We start from the raw sequence: 26208 nt of genomic DNA, 5'->3' as shown, positions 1-26208 counted from the left end.
CTTCACGGAAACTGCATTTTTAAAGCCCAGGCTAGGGGGTAAGTGTAATACAGTTGGAGCCAGGCATGTTCTTGGAGTTTACAATTATGCTCATTGATGAAGATTTTCTTCCACAGTAGTGTCTGAGGCAGCTCTATGCCAATCCTTGAGGTACTTTGCCTATGCCCCTTGAGCTATAAGTAACTTCATTAATTGGCTGCAGTAGCAGGCTGTTATCCTGTATGCAGACCTGTCGCTACATGAGACCATGACACATGTAGGCAGCCTGCTAAGTAGCACAAAGGCAGAGTAACTGAAGATGTTTTGCTGGGCTTATGCTACTTATACACAGGTTCTATTAACAAAAAAAGGGAGAGAACTAAATCCAGCATCTCAAGAAGAAACAAAAGGAACCCCTGAAACACTTAACAAAAAAAACAGCACAGAGTCTGAAGTTAGAATTCCATCCCACAAAATGGAAACATGGGACCAATTCTACAAGGTGCTGAGCGCCCTGCACTGCCCTGGGAGGTGAAGAGTATTTGAGGGTCCTCAGCCCTGTCAGGATCAGGCTCCATATAACAGTTGTGCAGTCACAATTATAACACCATAGTTAAGGATGTAAGATCGAGTTCATTCAAATCCCTGTTTCCATTAATACACTACAGAAGCAGTTTACCAGGCCTTAGGATTTGAAGTTTGTTTTAACATTGAGGAGGATGGTTTCAACCATCCCTCGTACACACACACTGTGAGGTGGAAGAGTCCAACACAGAGTGTTTTGTGAACACTGTGTATACACACAGTACCCTTTTCCTCAGACTTGGGCTATTCAGGCCATTGAGCGCTCTGCGTAACATCTTGCACTGCTTTGTATCAAATAAAAAAATACCAAAGAGGAGAACACTTACATCACGTATCACTTCATATAGTGCCTTAAAAGTAGGCTGCTTGTCATCATGGTAGACGCCTCTATTACCATGAAGAACAGATATGCCTTCCTCTTCTGCGCCTTTACAGTTACTCCCATACATACAGTGATCAGGCCGGTAATTCCACTGACAGGGAAACACATAGAGACTCTCTGGCAATATCAAGGAGAGAGAGAAAGAGAGAGACATTGAACTAAACAATTACCGCAAGTTAATCACATTGCTAAGAAAGTGGTGGGGTTGTCAGTCAGGAAGATTTTCGGTCATTTTGTTGGTAGTGACTCAGGGTAACGGCCTAGAATTCTAACTGGGTTTTCTTCAGGAGATGACTGTGTGTAAGTCCCATCACTGTTGGGTTGGGGATTGTTACAACAGGAGATTTGGCCCATAGCAAAACTGGGAGGAAAGAGAAACTGGAGACAGAAAAAAATGGGGGGGAGGGAAGGGTGTTTTTCAGAGCTACGAATGACAGAACGAGGCCTAGATCCTACACAATGTGTAGCTCCTTCATCCAGCATCCTCTCTAGTTGTGTCTGTGTAATTGCAAGGCCATGGAATGAGAGGGAGGCAGCGCAAGTCACCATCATTTGCATCCCACTTGAAGACAGATCTGTAGTGGTTGGCTGAATTTTGACTTCTATTAGAGCCAGTGGGACAAAGCTTTTAAACAATTTCCATGCTTACCACTGAAACTCTCATCTAGGCTGTTGACATGCCAAGCCAAAGGATGACAATTTGTTGTACAATGGATTCCCAGAGCATGCAATGACATAATTTATTCACAAATGCGGCCATGGGAATCTGTGTGGTCACTAACATACAAAGCCACCATACACGCACTGAAATACAATCCCTGTTTCAAAGCCCTTCTGTCTGTTACGTCTACAGTTCCAGATTAATTCCAAAAGCAAATTAATTACTTGCAAAGTGCCTTATGAACGGGCTCCTCCTGCTATTCCTCTTCTCTTAATTTACTCTGTACATTCCCAGCATCCGCAGCACGCTACGATAAATCATGACAAGTCCTGTGGGTCATCTCCCAGCCAGGGAGTAGAGCTGTACTGGTCCCGGCTCCATGACGGCAGAATCACGGCTGTACCGTAAGCACCAAAGACTGAATACTTCATTTGGCTTTTCCTGGGGCTCCACTCATCCTGCCCAGTACAGCTGTGACTGGTGCTCAGGTGGGTTCCTAAGGGGGCAGAGGGAAAAGCAGGAGTGCTTTTCCCCTTGACCACACCCAGTGAAGGAGGTGGTCGTAACGGCCCTTTTCTGAGCTCATTCTGTTCAGCCTGACATTTTTCATGCTTCGCTCCAGCCAAACGCTCGTGCTAGAATCAGTGGAAGGGGAAGCTGCATGGGCCTGATCCAAATCCAATGAATGTCAATAGGAGCTCCAATTGGCTCCAATGAGCTGTAGATCGAGGCCTCTATAAGCAAGATGCCAGCACTCAGCGTTTGCACAAGCACAGCTCCTCTCCAGGCCCTTAATACTGAACAAGGGCACCATGTCGCTTATCAGTTTTCACATGTGGTGCTCACCCATTCTCCTCTCCCCCATCACTCAGCTATGCTAGCGCTCAACTTTTGCTGTCACAACGAGGTGCTGATTCTAGTCACTCCTTCAAGTCTATTAATATCAGAGCTGCCTTGGGGATTTTGTAAGGATTATCTGACTGGATTCTGACTGTTTCTTTTGCATGGCTGGGTTATTTCAGGGGACAGAGGTTATACTTTCCCAGGTAAAATTGAAAGGTATATGGCTGGCTAATTCATTGGAAAAGCTGCAGTGGGTTGGCGTAAATAAATTAATTGTCCTTCTCTAATGTCTGAGATTTTTAATTGATAGCTCTTTACAATAGGACTTTCTAAACTGGCATGGGAAGGAAAGTTGTGTTGTTTGTTCTGAAAATACTTGAGATACTAAATAGTTCCTAGGAGCATATTTATCAGATGTGAGGAAAAGACAAGGCCTATGGAATGAAGAAGGATATTCACATGTGGTGCTAATCAGGAGTTTGCTAGTCCCAGAATTCAAGTGGTTTCTCATTTTTCTCTCCCACTTTAAGTGATCATCGTGAATTTGAAGTAGATGCGTCGTCTTCTTTCCTTCCCCAGGTACTGCAGCGCAAGGCCATATTGCCCAGGTATCTTGGGATGTCTGCCTCTTTTTGGAAACTATTATAACCTTTAATAATGAGGAGTACACAGTTTTTGGACTGCGCCACATTAGCTTTTTCCTAAGATTATGAGGCTATTACTTGTTGCAACCAAAAGACTAAATTTAGGGCATCTGTCTGCATTAAATAGCTGTTGTTGTAACAGTTGTTTTATTGCTTTGTATTTCTCCTGCCTCAATTTTTTGATTTTTGTCTGGATTTTATTATAGCCCTTGTCACTTGACTGAAGATTTGAACGGAGAGGCAAAAAGGAACAGAATAATGGTACCTCCATGTTTATGCTGTGCTCAAGATCATGCTAGGGCACAGGGGGAAAGCGAAAGCAGATCAGAGTGGATACTGGCATATCAGCATGATGGTACAGGTCCAGGACAAAGGTCCCAACTTTTCCGAGCGAGCAGGGGCCGTACCACAGAACTTCGGACTAAGTTTTCAAAAGTGGTAGTGATTTCGGAAAAGTCTGAGTCTTTCAACTACCTGAAGGGGGGTTCCAAAGAGGATGGATCTAGACTGTTCTCAGTGGTAGCTGATGACAGAACAATGAATAATGCTCTCAAGTTGCAGTGGGGGAGGTTTAGGTTGGATATTAGGAAAAACTTTTTCACTAGGAGGGTGGTGAAACACTGGAATGCGTTACCTAGGGATGTGGTGCATATTTTTAAGGTCAGGCTTGACAAAGCCCTGGCTGGGATGATTTAGCTGGGGATCGGTCCTGCTTTGAGCAGGGGGTTGGACTAGATGACCTCCTGAGGTCCCTTCCAACCCTGATATTCTATGATTCTATGAGTTCAACTTGAGGCACTTTCAAGGGGCCTGATTTTCACAGGTGGGTGCTTAGCACTTTCTGAAAATGAGACCCCTTTAAAATTGAGGCACCCAAAATCACTAGGCGCTTGAAAACATACACCTATATGACTATGACCTGAATTCAGGAGGAACTCTGTGAAAAGCCAAAAATAGAGCAAGTTGTTTCAAAAGACCCTGTACAAAGTTGGTGGGCATAAGTCAGATCCAAACAAAAAAAACGTACTTGTGTTCATGGCCCACATCTGTAGGTCACACTGCCCCTCTGCTTGCTCTTATCCACTCTCTCGGGCAGGTGGGGTATCTAACATGCTCTCTGACAACAAAAGTTATTGTAGGATTTTCATATCCTTCCTGTTCACGGGCCCAGAGCAGGCAGGAAAAAGGGAGAGCAGAAAACACAACACAGCTGGGAGTGCAAACGATCCAAACATCCTGAGGTCACCGGGATGGGTAACTCAGCTGAAGAGCTGGAACGTTGTCTCATTGGAAGGTCTGGCTTTATAGCACAGGTTTAGGAAGGGAAGAGATTTTTCAAGGGGGAGGGGGGGGGGGGGAGTTTTAAAATATTTTTTTCAGAGTCAGTGTTGCATCTGTTGGCTTTGACATTGTCACCCCTTTAATAAATATTGGGGTTGAGCCAAATGTCAGAAAATAGATATGGATTTGGACAAAGATGAGTAATTTCAGGTTCAGACAAATATCCGTGCATATGAAGACAAACATGTCGCTTAGCTGGGCTCTAATGCAGCAAAGCAAGTAAGTACATGCCTGACTAACTTCAGCCCAGGATTCAGCCTGCAGTTAGTACCATGCCTAGAAAACTCTTCTAAACTTTCCAGTTTAGAGAATATAGCTGGGCATCTGCACTGGAAGTAGGCCCCAGTCCCAACAACACTTATGCCCATAGTAGTCCCAGTGGGTATAAATCCCATTGCAGTCTAGGGACCTCAGGTTATTCATTTCAGGCCAGAATTCAATCTCATGTATATTTTTCAATCATAACAATCCCATTTTTGGATTATACAAAGTCTAGCCATTCTCTTGTTACAGACAAGCATGAGACTAATAGGAATCATTACATACCTGGGTTAAAGTAAAAAATAATATTTAGCAAGTCCTGGTCTCCCCATGTAATGTAATTTTTGTACTTTTGGTATAATGGGTACAACATTTCCTCCCACATCAAGCCTGTTGGTATCATGCTGTTCTACAAGGCAGAAAGTAATCAGAGGAAGCGGGTTAATGTTTTACGAAACAACCGGGTAATAAAGTCATGGCTTAATGCCCATGCCCACATATGCAGAACTCTCCCAAACCCTCCTGTACCCAGAGGAGAGGAGGAGCACTGTGGGAAGTGTTAGGCCTGGCTAGGAGTGGAGTGGCAGGACTCACTGAAGGGTGGGCTGTGCTCTTGTCTTACTCAGCTGAACAGGGACGCAGGACCACTTGGGTCTCAGACTGGCGTGGTGTGCAGCCCCTGCTCTCCAGATACTTGCCATTGAGAGCAATTGGCCGGGGAGCTGGTGAAGAAGAGCAGGAGTGGGTACAGCGTTAGCTCCAGCCTTCCTACTCACTGGCCAAAGTAGGGACCAGGTGCAAGTTGGGGGATGTATGCTGCACCTTCCCAAGGGCTATGGTAACTTTTACTTCAGGGAAGAGGAGGGATCATAACTTTGGAGGCACAATTCCTTCCTGGGGCTGCCCCAAAGGTGACATAGCTATGCACTGATCCTTACTCAGGGCTGACCTGAAAGGCTCAATCTAGCCTGGGTAAGGGTATCAGGACCAGATCCTTTAGGCAAGTTCGTGGAACATTTCCTCACATTGCTGGGCACTTACTCACAAGAGTAGTTATGGGAACAAGTGCTCACCAAGGTAAATAAAAGGTTCCACAACCAAGGCCCTTTGACATGAAAAGGGCAAAGCCAATTTGAAAATCACTCTCTTCATTTCCACCAGTATCTCCATTGACATCCACTCGTGATTTGCAGGGGTGTCAGGGAGCTCAAGAGCAAGCCTCATTCGATGTAAATAAAACAGATTATTCCCTGTGTTATTCACACCACCTTGTATATTACCAGTGAGAGGTATTTTTTAAAGTCCAGAATACTCAGCACTACTGATCCTTGGGTTTCTTTTTCCATGCATCTCAGATGGGAGAGCAGGGCAACAAACGACATCAGCTTTCCTTTTGCTTTTAGGCTGTTGCATTTTTAGGGTTTTAAAACTCTGGCTTTTGGGGAAATGTTTATTTATTAAATATAATCACTCACTGGTTTTTTTGCTTTTGTTTTTGTTTTTTTAAAATATCAGGAAATCTTTCTACTAGTTTTTCTAAAAGCTTGGTTCTGAGTTTGTCCAGCATCCTTTTTCAATTCTATATGGTACAAGTTGTTTTATGCAAGCACATGTATCCCTAAAAGTTTACTTTAAAAAAAGAAAGTAAATTTCTACAGCAGTTTTTCACCTTGAACGGTGTGTTTCTTATCCGGGTTAAATTCATCAGCATGACTCCGGAATTGACTCCAGTTGTTCCATAGTAAGGGTGGCGAGCAAATCGACTATACCAACCAATCTTTGGTATTTCGTGCTCTGGGGCCATAGCAGCCAACTGTGTGGAGTTGAACTCTTTCAGAAAGCTCCAAATGTCGTCAATGGGCCTCAGGAAGAGAACGTCAGTGTCCACGTAGAGAAGAGAATCCACATCCTTTAAAATCACCTTTGGAGGTTGCGGGGTGGGGAAATGAGGGAAGATGGAAAAGGAGACCAGACAGACAGAAAAAGGAAATTGATTACTGCTCAGGAATTACTTGTATTTTATATTATGCATTCATGCAAATGACAGAGTTATCAACTGACATCACCAACTGTTGTGGGAGTCACAAACAGTAGGTAGATGTAAAAAAGAAAGAAAAAAAAAAAGCAACCAGCATTGCAAAATAGCTAGAGCAAAGTGCAAAAATCAAGGGCTATTCTTTACACAAAACAATAATCAGCTTAGTGTCATAACAACCTGAGATCTAACTCACAAGTTTTATTTCATATGGATTTTACTCACAAAACACCTACCTTCTGTACTAGTATAGTGTTGCTAGTTTTTCCAAAGACTAGGAAGTTGTACGATTACTGCAGAATGTGGGTATGTAATTTAGGCATTGATATGGCAAATGTTTTGGAAAGTAATTGTAAAATGTTGGGTTTTTTTTATAACTATATATATATACACACACACACACACACAATTATATATATATATATATATATATATAGCCACAATATGCACCAGGGTCTCTTGGCATGAGACCCTTCCATGGTCTAGCCCAAGGGAGGGCAAACTTTTTGGCCTGAGGGCCGCATTGGGTTTTGGAAATTGTATGGAGGGCCAGTTAGGGGAGGGGGTAATGGCCTGGCCCCCACCTCCTAGCACCCCCCCACCCCCGGGACCCCTGCCCCATCCAACCCCCCCTGTTCCCTGATGCCCCCCCCACCCCCCGGGACCCCTGCCCCATTCACACACCCCCGACCCCTGACTGCTCCCAGGCCCCCGCCCCAACTGCCCCATCCAACCTCCCCTGTTCCCTGACGCCCCCCCGCCCGTTCCGGGACCCCTGCCCCATTCACACACCCCCGACCCCTGACCACTCCCAGGCCCCCACCCCAACTGCCCCATCCAACCCCTCCTCTCATTCCTGACAGCCCCATCCAACCACCCCTTCTCCCTGCCCCCTGACGGCCCCCTGACTGCCCCCGCCCCTGACTGCCCCATCCAACCCCCCCTCCTTCCTAACTGCCCCCCCGCCCCGGACCCCGGCCCCAATTCAACCCCCTGTTCCCGCCCCGACCCCTATCCACACCCCTGCCCTTTGACCACCACCCCGAACTCCCCTGCCCGCTTTCCAACCCCCCCGCTCCGTGCCCCCTTACCGTGCTGCCTGGAGCACCGGTGGCTGGCGGCGCTCCAGCCGCGCCGCCTGTCTGGAGCCGGGCCACGCCGCCACCACGCAGCACAGAGCACCGGGTCAGGCCGGGCTCTGCAGCTGTGTGGCCCCAGGAGCTCACAGCCCCGCCGCCCAGAGCATGGCGCCAGCAGCAAGGTGAGGCTGCGAGGGAGGGGCCGGGGGACAGCCTCCCCAGCCAGGAGCTCAGGGGCTGGGCAGGAGGGTCCCACGGGCCGTAGTTTGCCCAACTCTGGTCTAGCCAGACAGCCAAACCTAGATCCCAGATTGGCTAGCATGGACCTCCCCCTCCCCAATGAATCATGGAGGGCACCATGTTCTAATGCAGCAGAAAAGAAAACGTAAGATAGTTGATAACAGAACAGTTTCCCATCTCCTTTTGATCTTGTGTTTCCTTGCTCCCGGCCATGGCTACTTTTCCTGTTACAGCTCTCTGCCCCCTCACTGAGTAAATTACATTCACTTATTGACATGAATTAAAGCCATATGTTTCCATGCAGTTTAATTTAAAAACATTAACTGTGGATCACCTGCACTGAAGTGTTTTTAATTCCTTGCTTTTTAGGAAACTATGCCACCAGCCAAATAAAAGAAGTCTTAAAAAGGAGGTTGTGGGCCATAGTCTCATCTCAGTTACCACAGTCTAAGTCAGGCATTACTGCAGTTAATTCAGTTACACCAGTGTAAAACTGCTGTATGAGAGAGTAGAATCAGGCCCATCGTACCTAGTTTATTCTTACTTGCAGTATGCCCCCTGGTGGAAATCCAGTAACTTACACATTCATTGATAATTTTAGCAGGGAGATAATACAGAACTTTAAAGGTGTGAAAATTCCCTTGACCTTCACAGAGACATGCAGATATTCATTATACTGTTTGCTAAACAGCAAACGCTATTAGTTAAAGCTGAAAATCAGTTGCAATTATAACCTTCCCATGCCTCCCCATTTTTATTTGCTAAAACGGTCCAAAAAGCTGAAGGGCTGACATTTACTAGCCTGGGTCTCACCCAAAAGTTTTGTTTGTTTGGCACTTCTGTTCAGCCATTGATTGTGGTCAGGTTGGGGAAGGAAACAAACAATCCCTAGTCCAATTGCAAAGACAAAGCATCCACATTTCCCTCCTTACTCAGGTAACTCAAAAACCAGTTGAACTTGTAAACGGTGCTCGTCGAAGTGTACCCCGTCCCCTCGCCTTGCAACCATGTATGGGATAAACTGGGTTATTAATATTGAAGTGATAAGTGACAGAAAAAACACTTCTGAGCATGCTCAATAGGCTCCTGTTAACACTGGACCGAATCCTTGAATGCCAACCTCAATGCGATTTCCTCCTGGCTCAAGGCTTCAGCATTTGGCTCAACATTTAGCCTAGTTTAATGACAGCTCCACCCCATTTCTGACATCACAAAGGCACATTCTCCCTGGCCAGCCTGACAAGCCAAAGCGGTGCCTGCATTTTTTAAAGTGGAAAATAATGTCTCTGATGAGGGCTCCGTGCAGACAATTACTCGCTTGGTTATTGAATAATACATTCGGCTCTAACTTACTGTAGATAATGGCACACACAATATCTAAGTGGCACAGAACAGTTCTTCCCTCTGAACGGGCACCTGTTGTTACTAGACAACACAACCTGTGACAGGAAGATAGCAATAAAACTATATAATATTATTAGTCCAATACTATAGATTAAAGAGGCAGAGGCTTGAGTTAGACTAGGAGTCAGGACTCCTGGGGCAGTGAAACTCAGAGAACTGGGCCCCGAGTTTCTCTTGCTAGCTCTGGAGGAAGCTAAAAGATGATAAGCTGAAACACGCTTCCTTGTCAGCTGCCCCAGGATGTTCAACACACTGTAGAGTCAGTTATTATTTATTATTAGAATTACTATAGCACTTAGAAACCCTGGTCAAGACCCAGAACCCCACTGTGTTAGGTGCGGCACAAACACAGAACAAAAAGGCAGTCCTTGCCTTGAAGAACTTACAAGCTGAGACTTGTCTGCAGTACGACGAGTATAGTGGCATAGATATGGCACCGCAGTCATGCTGGCATAACCCAGTAGTGAAGATGCAACCTACAACAATGGAAGGTGTTTTTCCATGGATGTATGAACAGCACCCCCCCCTCGCCCGCCGAGCAATAGTAACTATGTCAATGGAGGCATTCTTCTGTCGACCTACCTGCGTCTATTTTGGAAGTTATGTCAGCATAGCTATGGCACTCAGGTGGTTGGATTTTTCATACCCCTGACTGATGAAACTGTCGGCCTAAATTTTAAGTGTAGACTAGGCTTAAGTATAAGACAAGAGCTAACAGATGGACACAAACAGACAGGGGCGTACAAGGAAACAATGAGACAATACTGGTCAACATGATAGGCAGTAGTCTCATCACACCAGCAGCCCAACCACAATCAAGTTTTTGTACGCGTCATGGAAAAGGAGAGTTTTAAGGATCTGCAAAATGAACTCATTATCCTCCTTCAAAACCTTCCTTGCAGGCTGGAAGGGGAGTGCTGCAATTTCTTCGAAGCCTTTAGCACTTTCCTTGTTCACATAGGAAGTGTAAAAAATCATCTTTAAGCTGCAGAGGTCAGTGTGATTAGACCACATCTCTTCCTGGAGGTAAACTGCTGTGCCCAAGGCTAAGTCATATGCAACTTCTAGAATAACGTGGCCAAATGAGTCCCTCATGTAACTTCACTGCAGTCAATGGGGTTAAACCAGGGAGGGAATTTGTTTTAAACTCTGGTGCTTCCCACAATCAAGTCAAATGTAGTATTTACAATAATCTTCGAGCTCTGCTAGAGTGAGATTTTCATAATCAGCTAAGGGAGACAGGCACTCCCTTCTCACTGAAAGCCAAAGGGAGTTGGATGCCCTGACTCAGTTGCTTTTGAAAAGCCCAGTTTTAATGTCTCACTTTGGCAATAGCAGATGTACTCGATACTAACAAACAAGTCTCCAGACAAGATTTTTGAGTCAGGATGTGATAGAATTCCTCCTAGTTATGTGACTTTTCAACATGACCAACTGGGAATATGAGAGTCCTGCTTTTCCTTGTCCCCTTCCTTCCCCCTCCAATCCATTTACAGTTTAGAAGAGCATAATCTCCATGTTTTTCACAGCTGTGTAGCGTTTTTGCTAATAAATCTTTTGAGAGTTCTCTTCAGAACTTGCTATATTTAGCTTGACACTTCAGTTAAATACTCAATTATCTGTAATTTGATTCCACAACTTCTGTCTCTGTGGATTCTCCCTATGTTAGCAAGGCTGGCAAGTAATAACATGCTGGCAGGTAAGCTTACAGTGGTACCGAGAGACACAGTGCTGCCGATAGATTCCAACTGGCCAGCGGGTCCATACTCCTGCGCTTTGTCCAGATCCTAGGGCTGACCCGTGACCAGGATCACAGGTTTGGGGAATGTCTACGTTAGCACCCACAAACATTTTAGTTAACGGATTTCCAAATTAAACCGAGCTACCTCCAGTTACGAGAGAGCCAAAAACTCCAGTCAGGACAATGTCCTGGGGTCTATTCCCAGTTCTGCCACTGATCCACTATGTGGCCCTTGGCAAGTCATTTCAACAGACTCACATAGTGCAGTCTCATCTCATGTGTGCAGACTCATCTGCACTGTAAAGTGCAGATGACACTAATCTCCCTCACAGGCTTCTATGTGTGAAGTGCTTGGAGAATCTGGGATGGAAGATTCTGCATACATGTTAGTTATTATTAAGACTGAAACCTTCCTTAAGCCTTCTGCATATTTATAGTATTTTTGTAATTCCACGCAGCAGTGTGAAAGGGCCACCCCAGCTCTCTAGATGGGATATAGCATCTGTGCGTCCAAGACAAACAGCGTGTTTTCACCCAGATGTCTGTAAATCGCTCCCGCAAGCAGGGCTCCATCTCCGCAGCTTCTTGCTCACTGGAAAAGTAGATGCTTGTTATTTATTATTTGTTTGGAGCCTTTTTCATGGACAAGGTGCCCACTGTGTTAGGCGCTGTACAAACACAAAACAAGCGATGGTCCCTGCCCTAAGGAGCTCACCCCTTCCCAAGCCACTGCCGATTGTTCCCAGTGAAATGACCAGGGCAGGTATTCAAAAGCAATGCAGCCAACAACCCAGTGACCAGGCTGAGAGCATCACTGGACAGGAAGGCAGCAATTTTCCTTTGGGGAGGCAGAATGGGCTTGTGGTTCAGGCACAGGACTAGCAGGCAGAAGGCTTTGCCATAGGCTTCCTGCATGACTCTGAGGAAGAGAAAAATGTTAAGGGAACTGCTCCGTCTCCACATCTGTGAAATGTGGACAGCATTTAGCTCACTCACAGGGCCACCGGGGCAATGAAAAAGGGCCAGATTTTGCCAGCTTTCCTCAAACTGCACAGCACCCATCTCAGGGTTTTATATTGCCGGCCATCACCATCACATCTGAGTGCACTGAAGTCAAGGGGACTACCAGTGGCGTAAGATGGTATCTAGCGGGGGTGAAGGTGCCACCACCTGACTACTGATGCTTGCACAGACATTGCAGATACTCAGATGGAACTTCATAGAAATATTATTCTTCCCATGGAACGGTTAACCCTGCTACCCACCCACCCTGAACAGGTTGGTAACATGAATGTACCCTTAATATCTCAACATAATTTTGTTTTAAAAGCCAGTTATTTGTAATCATTTTAAGAGCTGATCTGCAGCTCCCTTGATTTGGTTTTACAGAGATAGACTGCAGCCAGAACATCAATGTAAACTTGATTTCATATTACCCTTAGGTTCAGTCCATCTACCCTATGCCTGATATGACAGGTTTATAATCCGACGCTGTGACTTCCCCCTCTTGGCATCTACTGTGGATCTTCCTTAACATTTTAATAATATTTTAGTCTCTGGTAGCTTCTACAAAAATCAGGAATGCCAGCATTAGTCTGCCACTCAAAATGAAACACTTCATTATCTGGGGTTACAGGGACAACACATGGCCTTAGCATTATTAGCTATGAAATTCACATTGAAACTTCCTTGTACAAGGCCCCTTCAGTACACGCTTGTACATTTCTTTCCAGTTTCACAGGTCTGTTGGCGTTCCATAAAGGAAAGATATTTAATTGGCAGGGAAGTTCAAAGGAGAGTAAACCAGAGGCTCGAATTCTGACCTGAGATTAGCACATGCATTAGCTGAACCAAGATAATGTGTGTATCTTAGGGGGTACATAGGCTGTGCTCTAAGCTGCTGTTCCCTTGGGACTCCCCCAAAAAAAGGTGTTAACGTTTTATGCAGTTCCACTCAGAGATCCATAGGACATGGAGTCATTTGAAGAAAGGGGGAAGGGTTTATTTATTTGCGCACTTGCCTGTCAACATCAGTAGGCTAATTTATTTAAAACATGTCTCAACTTAATGGTTTAAACAGACGGAATGTAGAAAGGGCATTAAAAGAACACCACTCCCACCCAGCTCAGGACACCCTCTCAGAAGAAGCCTGAGTGAATAGACGGGTCTTGAAGCACATCCTGAGGACCAACTAAGTTAGTCTCTGTTGGACTCCAGAGGGGAATTCTCAAGGTGAGGGCCTTCAACTTCGAATGCTCTTCCATGATTCAAACATAAGGTCTGATAGCTTGAAAGCTCTGAGATATCATGGGCCAGATCCTCAGCTTGTATAAATGGTCCCTTATTTCAACTGTAGAGGTTATACAGGATGAGAGAGCTGGTCACTGAGATAGTCAAGAGCCAAACCATGAAGAGCTTTCTAGGTGTAAAGCAAACACCTTGGACTCCACGATGAAACAAACTGGGAGCCAATGCAACCTCCGCATCATGTGTAACATTCTTCAGTGAAACATTTGCCTTCTGCACTAGCTGAATTGTCTCAGCCAGTTTTAGGTCTGGACAAACATAGCATGCGCTGCAGTGATTCAGCCTGAGGGGACAAAGTTATGAATGTGGACGTCGTTATGGGTATTCATGAGCAAGGGCTGGAACCCTGTGGGTAAGCACAGATGAATAAAGCTTTAACTAAAGCTCTGGTCATCCAGAAACAGCTCAGGATCCAGTAAGACTCCAGACTATGAACCTGAGTAACAAAAGGTAGGTGTACTCCCCTCAACCAAAGGGTCACTTACCCCCTCAGCCTTTTCCACCACTTGTTTTTCTCAGCTCACCATCACCTTAGTTTCAGTCCCAACGGTCCTCAGCCACCTAGCTCTCATCCATGCCCCAGTCTCAGTCAGAAACTAGGAAAAAACCAACTGATTTGGTCTGAGAAAACAGACCGAACTTGGGCTGCAGAGCACTCAATCATGTCGCTATCTCCTCACAAGCACCTTAAACCTGAGGAATGACAGGACAGAACCTCAGGGCACCTTACACAAGTCAGCCCTCGGAGCTGACAAGCACTTGTCCAATATTCCCTTCTGCATCCTCTCAGAGAACAACGCCACTCAAGAACCAACTCCACCTGTCCTTGGGAGGGTGTGCAAGTTCCACCATCACCTTGAGGCAGAAAGCTGCTGATAGACCGAAAAGCATCAACGTGGACACCTAACCTTTGTCCACCACCAGAAGGATGGATGGAGATCAGCAGTCAATAACAACAGAGCAGTCTTTCTGCCCCAAAAGGCTCAACCCAGGTGGCATAAATGACTACAGAGGTACAAGGCATGAAGGATCAGGCACATTCACAGCATGGCTCTTCTTAAACTGGGTAATGAAAATGCTGTTCCATGAACACACTTAGGGGTCCGTTTTCCTGGTGTTTAGCTACGAGACTCCTACACAGTCACGGCTGTGTCTATAAGAATACAGGCTCCGAACACGTGCCATGTGCGGAGTGTGAATGCAGTGCTACAGCTATTACCATGGCTGGTGTACACACTTCACAGGGACTCTCAGCTGTCTGCCTCTAGCCCCAACATTCCCTCGTGTCTGCAGTTGATTTTCCATGGGAATTGGGCACCCAACTGGTCTTTATGCCTTTGAAAGCCTCCCCCCCTAAATGTTACTTAACAAACAGAATCGTTGGCAGTACAAGTTAAGGGAGAGGGTGTCAATACAACGTGCGCAGAGGCTGGAGGAGCTAACATATGGGCTTTTTACACGCCACGATTTTGAGAGTCTCACATGGGATCACATTTTTCTGAACCGTGGAATTGCATTCTCTAGGGACAACCCTGAGAAAATGCTTCCTGGATGTATAAGTGGGGGCAGGGGAAGAAAAGTCCTAAAAAAACCCTCCATTCTAATGGGGCACATAGGGAATGAGAGAAAGGGGACCAAGGACTGCATCTTTAAAGGAATGTGACGTTTAGAAAGCACACAGCACCTACATCCAAACAACACTGACACTGACCCCCAACAGGCAAAAGGAGTTGGCATCAAACAAGAAGCATGCATTCTTTGCCAGGGGGAGGAATGGTAAGATTGTGTTTTAAGTGGATAAAGAAACAGATAAAGATGTTCTAGAAAGGAAATTTCAGCTGGAAAAATGTTTTCAATCTCACATTGGCAAAGCTTCCTTACTTTAAAACAGACCTTTTCCTGAAGCTGCATATTCAGAAATCCAGGTGCCTTACCGGAAGAAAGAGGCGCTGGGCAGCACAAGGTTTGAATAATTTTTTCCATTCCTGAGCATTTCCTACTGAAAAAGCAATTGGGTAGACACTGTATTCAAACTTCTTGGTGTAAGAGGAAGGCCATTCCCTTAACTGAAAAACATGGGGGACAGGATTAAAATTCAAATACAGAGACAGGTTTCTGCAATACTATTAAATAATCAAACAATTTAAAAAAGAAAAGCCTGTACAGATCATGGTTAGTAACAAGCCCTCACATTTTTTTTTTTTTAAAAGATCCTATCCACTAATTAACTTGTTGACATCCTTGTATTTGTTATCAGACATTTGCAGGCTACAACCATTGCATGGTTTTTGAAAATGAGAAAGAAGCAGATTCACCTTCTTCTCAAATTCAGGCTTCAGGGAATCCTCAGCAAAGATGTGAAACTTAAGCTTCCTGTAGCTAAACAGAACTGCCGATTTCAGCATGATAAGAGTCTCTTCCAGCCGGTCGCCACACGCTACAACTGCCAGGTGCATCCATTGCAGAGATGGAAGTTCTTTCAAGTGTTTCTGTTCCCCAGGTCTTCTGAAAAATAAATATAAATAAAAAACATGCAATTGAAGTGAGTGGGGGGTGGGGGTGGGAGTTTTTTTGGGCATCTACATTAAAAGAGCATTATATCTATTTAAAAAAAAAAAGAAAAAAAAAAGGTGAATTCGTCAGAGTGGAGCTTGTTAACAGGATGTAGAACGTGAGTCACTGGGTCCAATCAAGAATGTGATCATGAGAACATGAAGAAATATGCTAGTTATTTTCTGTATCTTTAACTAGAACAGGTTTGATAGTTCTTCCTGTCCGCATACATCTGTACCACGCAAGTTACACTGAATTAACAGCACAGAAAGTCATTGTTTGGCTTTTGAAGAGCGAGTGAGGTTTTTACTCTAGATTCAGTGATTTTAAAGCCAAAAGGGACCATTATCATCATCTAGTCTGACCTTCTGCATCAAGCCCATTATGTCCGTTTGAGTAGAGCACGTCTCCCATCTGAATTTTTTTTTTAAGTTTTAGAATGCTTGACCAGTATATAAAAGGCGAACATACATATCCAAAACTGACGTGTAAAAGGCATTTTCAGAGGCCCTTTATACTCATCCTACTGTGCCTCATCCTATTCCCATTGTATCTTGGGTCACGAACTCCACTGAGAAAAGGGGTCGGCCCATTGCATCCATTTAAAAAAGTGACTAGTGATTTCAGGTGCTTCAATTTTCTGCGTGCTAAACCTGAGACAGTTTCAAGGGGCCTGATATTTACAGATTGAGTGCCCAGCACTTTCTGAAAATCAGGCCCCTTTATAACAAATAATGATACCTAACTCTCATATAGGGCTTTTAAGGCATCTCAAATTGGGAACGCAGAATCAGTAGTCACTTTTGAAAACTTTGGCCTTTGTATTTTCAGTTATTGGTATAGAAAAAGTCATTTCTAGAATGATTTCCTCTTGGTTCGTCCTATTTGCATGCCGATCTGAACCACATTAACATGCTGCTATCCAGATGCATAGAAAAAATAAGTAAATCACAAGCATCACAGTTATCACTGGGTTGTTCAAAAGGATAAAGGTGACATATCGCTGAAGTGAGGAAATAAATCTTAGCCCGGTCCCAGCTCAATATACACAAACTGACATGCACACAATCAATTAGTACAGCTAATATTACCAACAAAACTAAAGGCCTAAAGAAATTACAAAGAGAAAATGGCAATTAATTAATAAAAATCGGGATGTCTCTTACCAGAAACTAACATAATGTTCATAATGACCTCAGCATGATAGCTGTTGTCCTGTACTGCAGAATAATCTGCTTATGCTTTAAGCCCCCAGTACTTTACAGACCGCACAAAGCAACATGTTTCACTAATGGTTGAAAAGTCTTCGTCTTTAGTCATAATTAAACCTCAATTTCAACAGTGTATAAATAATGAAACACTACGTTTATGTGAAGTGGTATTTACTTTCCAGACTATCAGTGTAAAAACCACTGAATTATTAAAATGAATAATTGGCTCCTCATACAGATCCTGTTTCCCGCTCCCTCCTTCTAACCATCTCTTTAATGTTTCCGCTTAATTGAGTCTCTAAATCAAGCCATATGTAGAATATAAATGTGAATTACTTTGATATAGCTTATGGCCACAGACTTCAATGGGAGCAGGACAAAGCTCTAACCTCATATTAGGACATTTCAGGTGCCTGTGCCAAAGCCCAAAGTGCTCTTGTGCGCATTTTTAACCACTATCAATTCTCGGCCACATATGCAGAGAGTGAACTCAAAGGGCAACCTCCCAAGCTACGTAAAAAGGATCTTCCAGCCAAGGCATGCTGAACACAGACTCAATGGGTTCAGCCCAAAGGAGGTTCCCTTTTGGTCCACCTAGTACAGCTGCTGTCTTCAGGCCTGGTCTACGCTTAAAACGTCGCTACATCGCTCAGCACAGTGAAAAATTTCATACCCTGTGTGATGTAGTTAAGTCGACTTAACCTCTGCTGTCAATGCAACTTGGTCGATGGGAGAATTATTCCATTAGCCTAGCTATCACCTCTCCAGTGGGTGGATTTACTAGAGTTATGGAAAAAACTCTTCTGTCACTGGAGAAAATGTCTACAGTACAGCACCAGAGCTTAGCTACTGCGGCGCTTGTAATATAGACATACCCTCAGTTTCAGTCTGGGCAGAAGTTACATACAGCATGTGTGCATACCACAAGCCCCTTGTCTAGATAGGGGATCACACTAAATGGTTACTGTTGCTTGAGTATAAGGTTAGCAAGTGGTAGACCGGATCAGCTCTTACATGTCACCATGGGCTGTGAAGAGAGATACAGAGCCAGATCCTCAACGTGGGTAAACTGATGCAGCTTCATTAACTTCAATGCAGGTACAGCCATTTACCTCAGCTAAGGATCTGGCACAGAACATTCAGCACAAAGCGCACAGGTCTCTACCACTTAAGCTAAAGAAGAAAATTCATTAGCTGGTAGCAGCAGTAGGATCTTATCCTCTCTGTAGAAAAGCCACTAGTGATGGACCCAACACACTTAGATAGTGTTACACACTGAGCTTCCAAAAAGGAGGAGGAAAGATACAGTTAGCTCACTTAACAGAGTTGTTATTTTGGGCCAAGAGGGGTCTACTTTGAATCTGGGCCGCAGTCTTGTACAGGGACCATACTCAGTGAATCCAGCTATTATATAAAGCCTTCTCTAATTGGTTAGTATTTAACCATTAATTGGCACAACTACATTTGGAAGCAGACAGTTTTCCAACACTTTGTCTGGCTGGAAACTGCTACATCAGTCAATAAGATGATTGATGCAAATTAAACGCCTGAAAAAAAAAAAATGCTTTAACAAAAAAACGCATATTTGTTAAATGCTGTGGTAACCTTCATAAAGGCTCTAGGATTTGTTTAAGTGAGACATAAGCAATTGGTAAAGCAAAAGAAACAAATACTGATCTGATGAAGTCACCAGTTTAAGATATTATAATATTTTCATTATGGAGAGGCATAACTAATAGTTATGATCTGAAATGAATGGGGAACCAAGAATTCCATCTTTGATACTGTCCCTATGAGGCTTTCATCAAGTCTTGATGACTTTGTTTCCTCATCTGTAAAATGGGGATTATAATAGCTACCACAGGAGTCTCAAGGAGATTAATTAGCATTTGCAAAACACTCTGATGCTACAAAGCACTAGATTATTATTAGCAAACCTTTACTCTGTTTGCATATTTGTGTTCATTCATTTATAATCTGATTGATTGGTCACTGAAGTAGTTCATTGTTTTTAAATGATTGTTACACACGTGGATTTTATAATTTTCTTTCCATTCTTAAATGATTGGAATATTTTATTTAAAATATTAGTCTAACGTAGATGACATTTAATGGCTTTTAAAACAGTCAACCAAAGTGATTACATAAAATGGGAGCTTTCTGCTATCTTGAGCTCCTTTTACTAAGCCCAATAAATAAACCTAGTTTGGGCAGGTGTATTTAGGCAGAGCAAGGAGCAAGAGGAAAGACAGGAGAAAAGAAACAGACAGATAGGATTAATTCAAACCAGAGACTTCCCTACAGTATCCATGTAAGACAGATTCTAATATGCCATCAGCAGCCTCATTACATACTAGTCCAAGTACAGATAGCTTTAACATTAAGCACTACATAAAGCCCTGACAAGCACTTGCAAAGCATATCATAAACATTTAGCATCTGTCATAGAAAAATTTAAGCCAGCTCTGTTAGCACACAATAGGGTATAATAATGCTGTCAGCATTAGGCCCCTCAAGGATACAGCATCACCAACCTCTACGCAGTTGCTTAACTGTTGGCTTTAACACGGTTTGTATTCATGGTTTCCTTGGGTGGAACAGAGATAGTGGCAAGAAACTGAGATCCCAAGAACAACAGTACACTTTCCTCTCCATGGGTTTAGATTAAATCTAATTTTCTCATTTGGCACAGCCAGAAGCTTTACCATAATCAGACCATCACCTGTCCAGAACCAATCCAGATCCATACAAGACAACACATCCTTGCCTCCTTACACAACCTGCTAATCTATTCAAGCCTGCAAATTTTCTTAGAGGAAGGAAATTCCATGCAGCATCCCTATAGGATGCGATTTAATACTTTAAAAAAGCCTCATGTTATGATCTCATCATATCTCACAATATAAACAGGGTTACATTTAGGCAATACTTGGAGAGTTGGTCCAAAAAGGAAAACCTTACAGGGACTGGTGATTCATTAAATAAGCTTCTTTCCTGTGAGTCGGCACTGAAACAATGGTTATGGTATAGGGATAGATGAAATAAAAACACATTCAGTGACACTTAAAAAAATATATATACTAGAGATGCCCAAAATTTTCTGAATTAAAAATATGATCATTTTTGCCAACCAGCTATACATTAGACGTGATTAGAAAAATGTTACAATTTCAACAAAACTTTTTGATCGTCAAAAAATTTCAAATTTGGTAATGGGGAAAAACAGTAAAAAAAAAATTAAAAATTCTCACAAGTTTTTGGGATTTTTTAAAACTTTTGCTGTTTTGGGTTGATGAAGATCCAATCAAAGTTCGTTTTAAAAAGGAATAGTATTATACTATATAGCGAAAGAGCATCTTACTAGATCACATCTTTCTTTAAAGGAAACACTTTTGGGAGGCCTAAACATGTTGACAAGTATCTTTTTAAGACTTTGCAGTCCCACTTCCCAAGTCTTGCCACCTTAACTAACCACAGATCCTAGTTTGTGTGTTTGTTTTTTTCCCCTTAGAGGTGAGACAACCTTTTGCATACCTGGGGCCAGAACCTGCTAACCCTCATTTAGATTAGTAATCCCACTGAAAGTTATGGGACTCATTACTCACAAGTGTAAGGATTCACAAGATCAGGCTCTTAGCCAACTGCTGAAATAGAGAACAACTTTAAAAGCACAACAGAACTTTGCAAACAATGCTGAGCTTTAAGAGACACCTACAAAAAATAATCCAAAAATCATAATTAACCAAAATAGAACAAGTGAGGATGTTCAGTTCTGTCCTTGGAACTTCAGCAGGTGAAAATATGGGCTCAGTGAAGGCCTCACCTTCTAAAACCCTGTCCATACTAGGAAAAATGGTATGTTTTTAAAACTCAATAGCTAACACATTTTAATCTTCTAATGTAGACGGAGCAAGTGGTAGTAGCTAACACATTAAAATTACCATTTACTCTGTCTACACTAAGATTTTAAAACATCTTAGCTATTACATTTTAAAACCATGCTTTTTTCTATCATTGACACACTGTAATGCCCTGTCTACATGAGCCAAAAAAGGGTGCATTTTTCCCAATCAAGCTACGCTAACTCAACTGAGTTAAGTCAATTAATTCCCCCTCAATGCCCATGTAGACAAAGTTTTATTCTTTAAGATCATTTGAGCATACCTAGAAAGTCTGGTCGTGTTGCAGCCTACGTACTCACAGGTCAAATGATTTTAAAGGTGTGAAATGATGTCCTCACTACAGGTACGTTAAAGGAATTATGGGACTGGGGTTTCAATCAAGTTAGTTTAACTCAGGTGAAAAAAAAAGGTAAAACCACCTTTTTTTGCCTGTGTAGAGTATGGCAGGGACCAAATGGCCTAAAGCCCTGATTCATCAAGTTACATAAACTTGCGTCTAACTGTAAGCATATGTAAGCCCCAGCTAAATGCATGGGACTACTCACTGCCTAAAGTTAGACAGAGGCATAACAAACTTACCGAATCAGGGCCTATTTCTCCAGAGCCTGATTCCAGCCCTTCGAAATTAGAGACTTTCTGTTGACTTCAATGAGATTTGAATTAGATCCCTAGAAACCAAGCAGATCATCTCAGCAGGCTAGTGAGAGAGAGGTGTAGCCCAGGGGTTCTAAACCTTCATTGCACCACAACCCCCTTCTGACAACACAAATTATTACATGACCGAAGCCTGAGCCCGCCAAAGCCCCATTGCTCTGGGGAGGTCCAAAGCCAAAGCCCAAGCCCCACCACCCCAGGCGGGGCGGGGCGGGGCGGGGCAGGGTGGGGGGCGTCAAAGCCCAAGAGCTTCAGCCCCAGGCAGGGGGCCTGTAACCTGAGCCCCGCTGCCCAGGGCTGAAGCCCTCAGGTTTCAGTTTCTGCCCTACATAGTGGGGCTCAGGCTTCGGTCCCAGGCCCCAGCAAGTCTAACCCAGCCCTGGCGACCCCATTAAAAGGAGGTCCTGACCCACTTTGGGGTCCTGACCCACAATTTGAGAACTGCTGGTCTAGCCTAAACCTGGGTCTGTCACTGGTCTTCTAACTATTTAGAGAAATAAGAATTTTTTTTTCTAGCCATGACATAACTTTTACATGCTTTGCAAATTATACCCTGACTTGAACTGAGTAATACTCTCTGGCAGTAGTCCCAGAAAAAACAATGGAATGGCTAATGCAATAAGGAACTGATCAGCAAGGGTCTCAGAATTGGACCCTAACTATCTGCTCCTGCTCCCAGTGAAATCAGTGACCTAACTCCCATTAACCTCAGTGGTGCAGGATCACGCCCTAAGAGCACAGAAATTTAATGAAAGCAGAAGAAAATGCAGTGTTTAAATGCAGCTTCTTTACTTTTTTTTTTTTGGGGGGGGGGGGGAGTGTGCTCCTGATTAACAAGGTTTCCTTGTGCAGACCTTGTAAAACGTACTTGAAAATGCAATAAACAAGCAAAACCCAGATAATGTCAAATTTTCAGAACATAAGACGATTCTTATTCATTGAAATGGGAGGGTTGTTTACCCTCTTCAGAAGATTTTGCTACTTTCGCTCTTCATTCTTTTAGTATTGTCCATGATTTCCATGATAATCTAAGAGATATGCTCCAAAGAAAAATGACTTCAGGAGGTACAGTTGCTAATGTAAATAATCCAGCTTTAATACATCAATTTGAATTCTGTTCATGATCCACTGCCAGTCACAGTAAACATCACTTGCGCTCAATATAGATACAATGCTTGTAAGAAACCAACTGCTTTAATAACTTAAAGAATAAGATCTTATAAAACGGGACAGTCTTTCAGTCAGCAAAAGGAAAAGGAGTACTTGTGGCACCTTAGAGACTAACCAATTTATTTGAGCATCTCTGTGAAATCATGAATCAAAGACATACAAAGTTCATTTGATAGTTCAGTCACATTCACCATAATACAGCTAAAATGCAGAGGAGAAAAAGAGTCGTCTACCCACAGAAAAAAAAAAACAGTGCAAATATTTGTATTTTTCTGATTCATAATCACAGTAACTTTTTAAAAAAATATTCTAGTTGCAAAATATTTTAAAAGCGAGCTCACATTAAATCAAACATCATTTAGCAAAGTTTTCTTAACGGCACTCATATATAAAAAACAATGGTAAAACAAGAAGTATTCATTGTTCTCTTAACTGTTTAATTCCAACTTATTATATAAAATATATTAGAATGTTATTAATTTCATACACAAATAGCTATTCACCTTTCATCTGATTTCATTTGGTTTTCACTCATTTTCAATACAAAATGAGCACAAGTTTAGCCATTGCGGTTGACAGAAATTTCTCACCTATTTGTAATCTATCACTACCAAATTACACTTTATTTTTTTTTAAATCAGCCTTATACTTCAAAAGAACCACAAAACCAGTCAGAATGGTTTTGCTTATGAAGGCTGCTTTCTCACAAAGGTGAGCCACACACGTCTGTTACCTGTACAGAAATGGGAATTCTTTTCTACAGGTTAAAAACAGAACCTCTGCATGGCACTGCCAAACATTTCCATGGGGTCTCGGACACTGATGTTTCAAGGAAAAGTCGATTAGGAGACAGGAGAAGCAGTTTATACGCTTCCAGTTATTGTGTGCAGTGCAACTAATCCGTGGCCTTGCAACCTAAAGAGGGAGAGCGCGTGATGTATTTGCCAAACTCAAGAGTGAAAAAAACTGGGCTATTTGAGCAGGAATTAAAAAGAAAAGGAAAAGGTCAGTGTGCGACTCAAACCAGAGGGGTTCAAGTTAGTGAAAGGACATAGAAAGTTCTTCCCCAGGAAAGTGCATTCTGGTGCAGTTTTGCCACGACTCGACCCGCTAGGAGTCCAACGCTGAAACTGACCCGGGGCACCACACATTCCACAAAACGCATTACAGGGGCTGCTGCTCCCATGCCAAGATATTGTCGAGGAAGGATCCCGCTTCCAGCCAAGGAAGCTCTGATCCAAACTGCTGCCGGCCGAGCAGCAGAATCGGGATCTCTAGATCCCGGACCAACCCTCCCTGCAAACTTACCCCGGAAACTTCCCTCCCTCCCGCCGCCCCCAATCCTCTATTGTTGCAGCCAAGCCCCGGAAAAAAAACAAAAAAAACAAAAGCAGCCGCATTTACCGAACGTTTGCAAACTTCCCTCTCGCAGGACTCCGCTTGCCGGGGTTTTTGCTGAGACGTGGCTCCCGCTTGGAAATCTGAGCTGCTGCCGCCGCCTGCACGGGGTGGAAATGTGCAAAGAGTGGGTGGGCGCGGCCCCCCGCTCCGGGGGAAACGGGCAGCAGCGGCAAGCGGGTTTCTCTGGCCCCTTGCAGCGGCGGCTCATCCGCGTTGCCCACGAAGAGATAGAGCAGCAGCAGGATCCCCAGGCACAGCAGGATGGCCACCACCTTGCAGTAGAGTTTCATGGTGCGGCAGGAGGGAGGCTCAGTCCCCGGGGAACGCCTCGCACGGGCTCCTCATCCCGCGCGCTGGCCAGCGGGAGCCGGACTGGACGCCCTGCGGCCGGCTGGGCGCAGCCCAAGGCACCGTGCGCGGGGCGCCTGCCCGGCTCGCATTGCTGCGCCGCGCTGGCTGCTCCGGGGCCGGGGGAGGAGAGGGTAAACCGGGGCGGAGCTCACCCCTACCGTACTGTGTGGAATAGCAGCTCTCCCAAGCTACCCCCCGCTCCGCGGTACTAGCCACAGGCTGCCTCCATTGGGAGGGGGGAGCCTGGGCTGATGGTGAGGGCAGGGGGCGCCTGGGCTGGGGCTCTAGGAAGGCAGAGGGATCTAGTGGTCAGAGCAGGCAGCTGGGGAGCAGGGATCGGGCTCTGTTCCCAGTGCCACTGGGTATTTTGTCCGGGGGGAGTCACCCAGGGATGGCTCTTGTCAATGCTCTGTGCCAGCCCGCATGGGGAGTTCTGGGGCTGGGGCCTTCCCTTTTCTGTGCTTCTTGGTCCCCCCCCCTCCCCCCCATCCGTAAAACAGGGATGCTAATCCTGAAATAAACCCATAGCCTGCTAGGAGTTCACAGCTGTCCCTAGGGGAACCTCCGCCCTGCGGCGGAAGGTGTCATTTCCATCTGCGGGAGTCAGACCTGTGCTCACTGGCCTGGAGCTAGCATGCTGGAAATAGCAGTTCGGCTGGGGCACTGAGCTGCCAATCCCTGGGGTATGCACTAGGGCGGCTAGCTGCTGCTGCTGCCTGTGTATTCACACCACTATTGGTACAGTGCTAGCTTGATGAAAGTAGTGTAGGTCTGTCTACTCAAGCCAGAAATTACACCCCTACCTGCAGTGTAGACATACCCTAAACGGCATGTCCTGGCCATGCAGAACTTCGTGCTGGCAGCAGGGATAGGATTCCAGTCCTCTTGCTCCAAAACACAGGCCCCTGCCCTTTGAGCTCAGAAAGAATCCCAGTAGCCATTAGGAGGGTAGGTCCCGTGACACACAGAACTGTGGAATTCTAATTCCATACAGACTAACTGGTTCACTGGAGCACTGTCCCACTGCCAAGAGGTGTTTCACACATAATTCACTGTTAGAGACCCTTTGGTCAGGGATGCAATCAATGTAAAAGTCCTGTTTGGTGGTGAGAACAGGAACTGAGAGTCAGGATTCCTGGGTTCTACCACTGCCTTATCACTGTATTACCCAGAGCTAGACTTATGGCTGGCAGGTCCTCAAAGTGCCATGGTTATGTGAGTCGGTATGTGGGGTGTGGAGGACAGGAGGTGGATGGGGATAAATCAGTCCCTGAAATACATTTCTTCTGTCTGTGCTGCCAGATTGGGAAATCAGGCACTGAGATGCTGTCTACTATGCACCTCAACACACATCCGCACCTTATCACACACACACTATTTGCATCCCATTTGCCAGAGGTAGATTATGATGGGTGGTGAGTTGTGAAATTTTCATGGGAGTGCAGGAATACAAGAATCCACTTA

At 44.4% G+C, this 26208-nt stretch overlaps 1 protein-coding gene across 2 annotated transcripts in view; it reads right to left on the bottom strand.

The window, feature by feature from the left end:
• The window catches only part of GXYLT2 (glucoside xylosyltransferase 2), a 30929-nt gene extending 6073 nt beyond the window's left edge, over positions 1-24856 (bottom strand). Inside the window, exons 1-6 of one of the 2 annotated variants that reach the window (XM_027829409.3) lie at positions 24397-24856; positions 15818-16004; positions 15437-15568; positions 6366-6617; positions 4982-5105; positions 891-1063 (exon numbers count right to left, since the gene is read on the bottom strand). In XM_027829409.3, coding sequence (XP_027685210.2) covers positions 891-1063; positions 4982-5105; positions 6366-6617; positions 15437-15568; positions 15818-16004; positions 24397-24683 — 1155 coding nt within the window. In that variant the 5' untranslated portion in view covers positions 24684-24856. Of the gene's footprint in view, positions 1-890; positions 1064-4981; positions 5106-6365; positions 6618-15436; positions 15569-15817; positions 16008-24396 lie in introns of both variants that reach the window. The other variant, XM_007067177.4, reaches the window with a different exon arrangement.
• Between the last annotated feature and the right edge of the window lie 1352 nt (positions 24857-26208).

The sequence above is a fragment of the Chelonia mydas genome, chromosome 7, assembly GCF_015237465.2.
Source record: "Chelonia mydas isolate rCheMyd1 chromosome 7, rCheMyd1.pri.v2, whole genome shotgun sequence".
In the NCBI taxonomy this organism is placed as follows: domain Eukaryota; kingdom Metazoa; phylum Chordata; order Testudines; family Cheloniidae; genus Chelonia; species Chelonia mydas.
The sequence above is the reverse complement of the archived record's forward strand: the minus strand, read 5'-3'. Positions and strand labels throughout refer to the sequence as shown.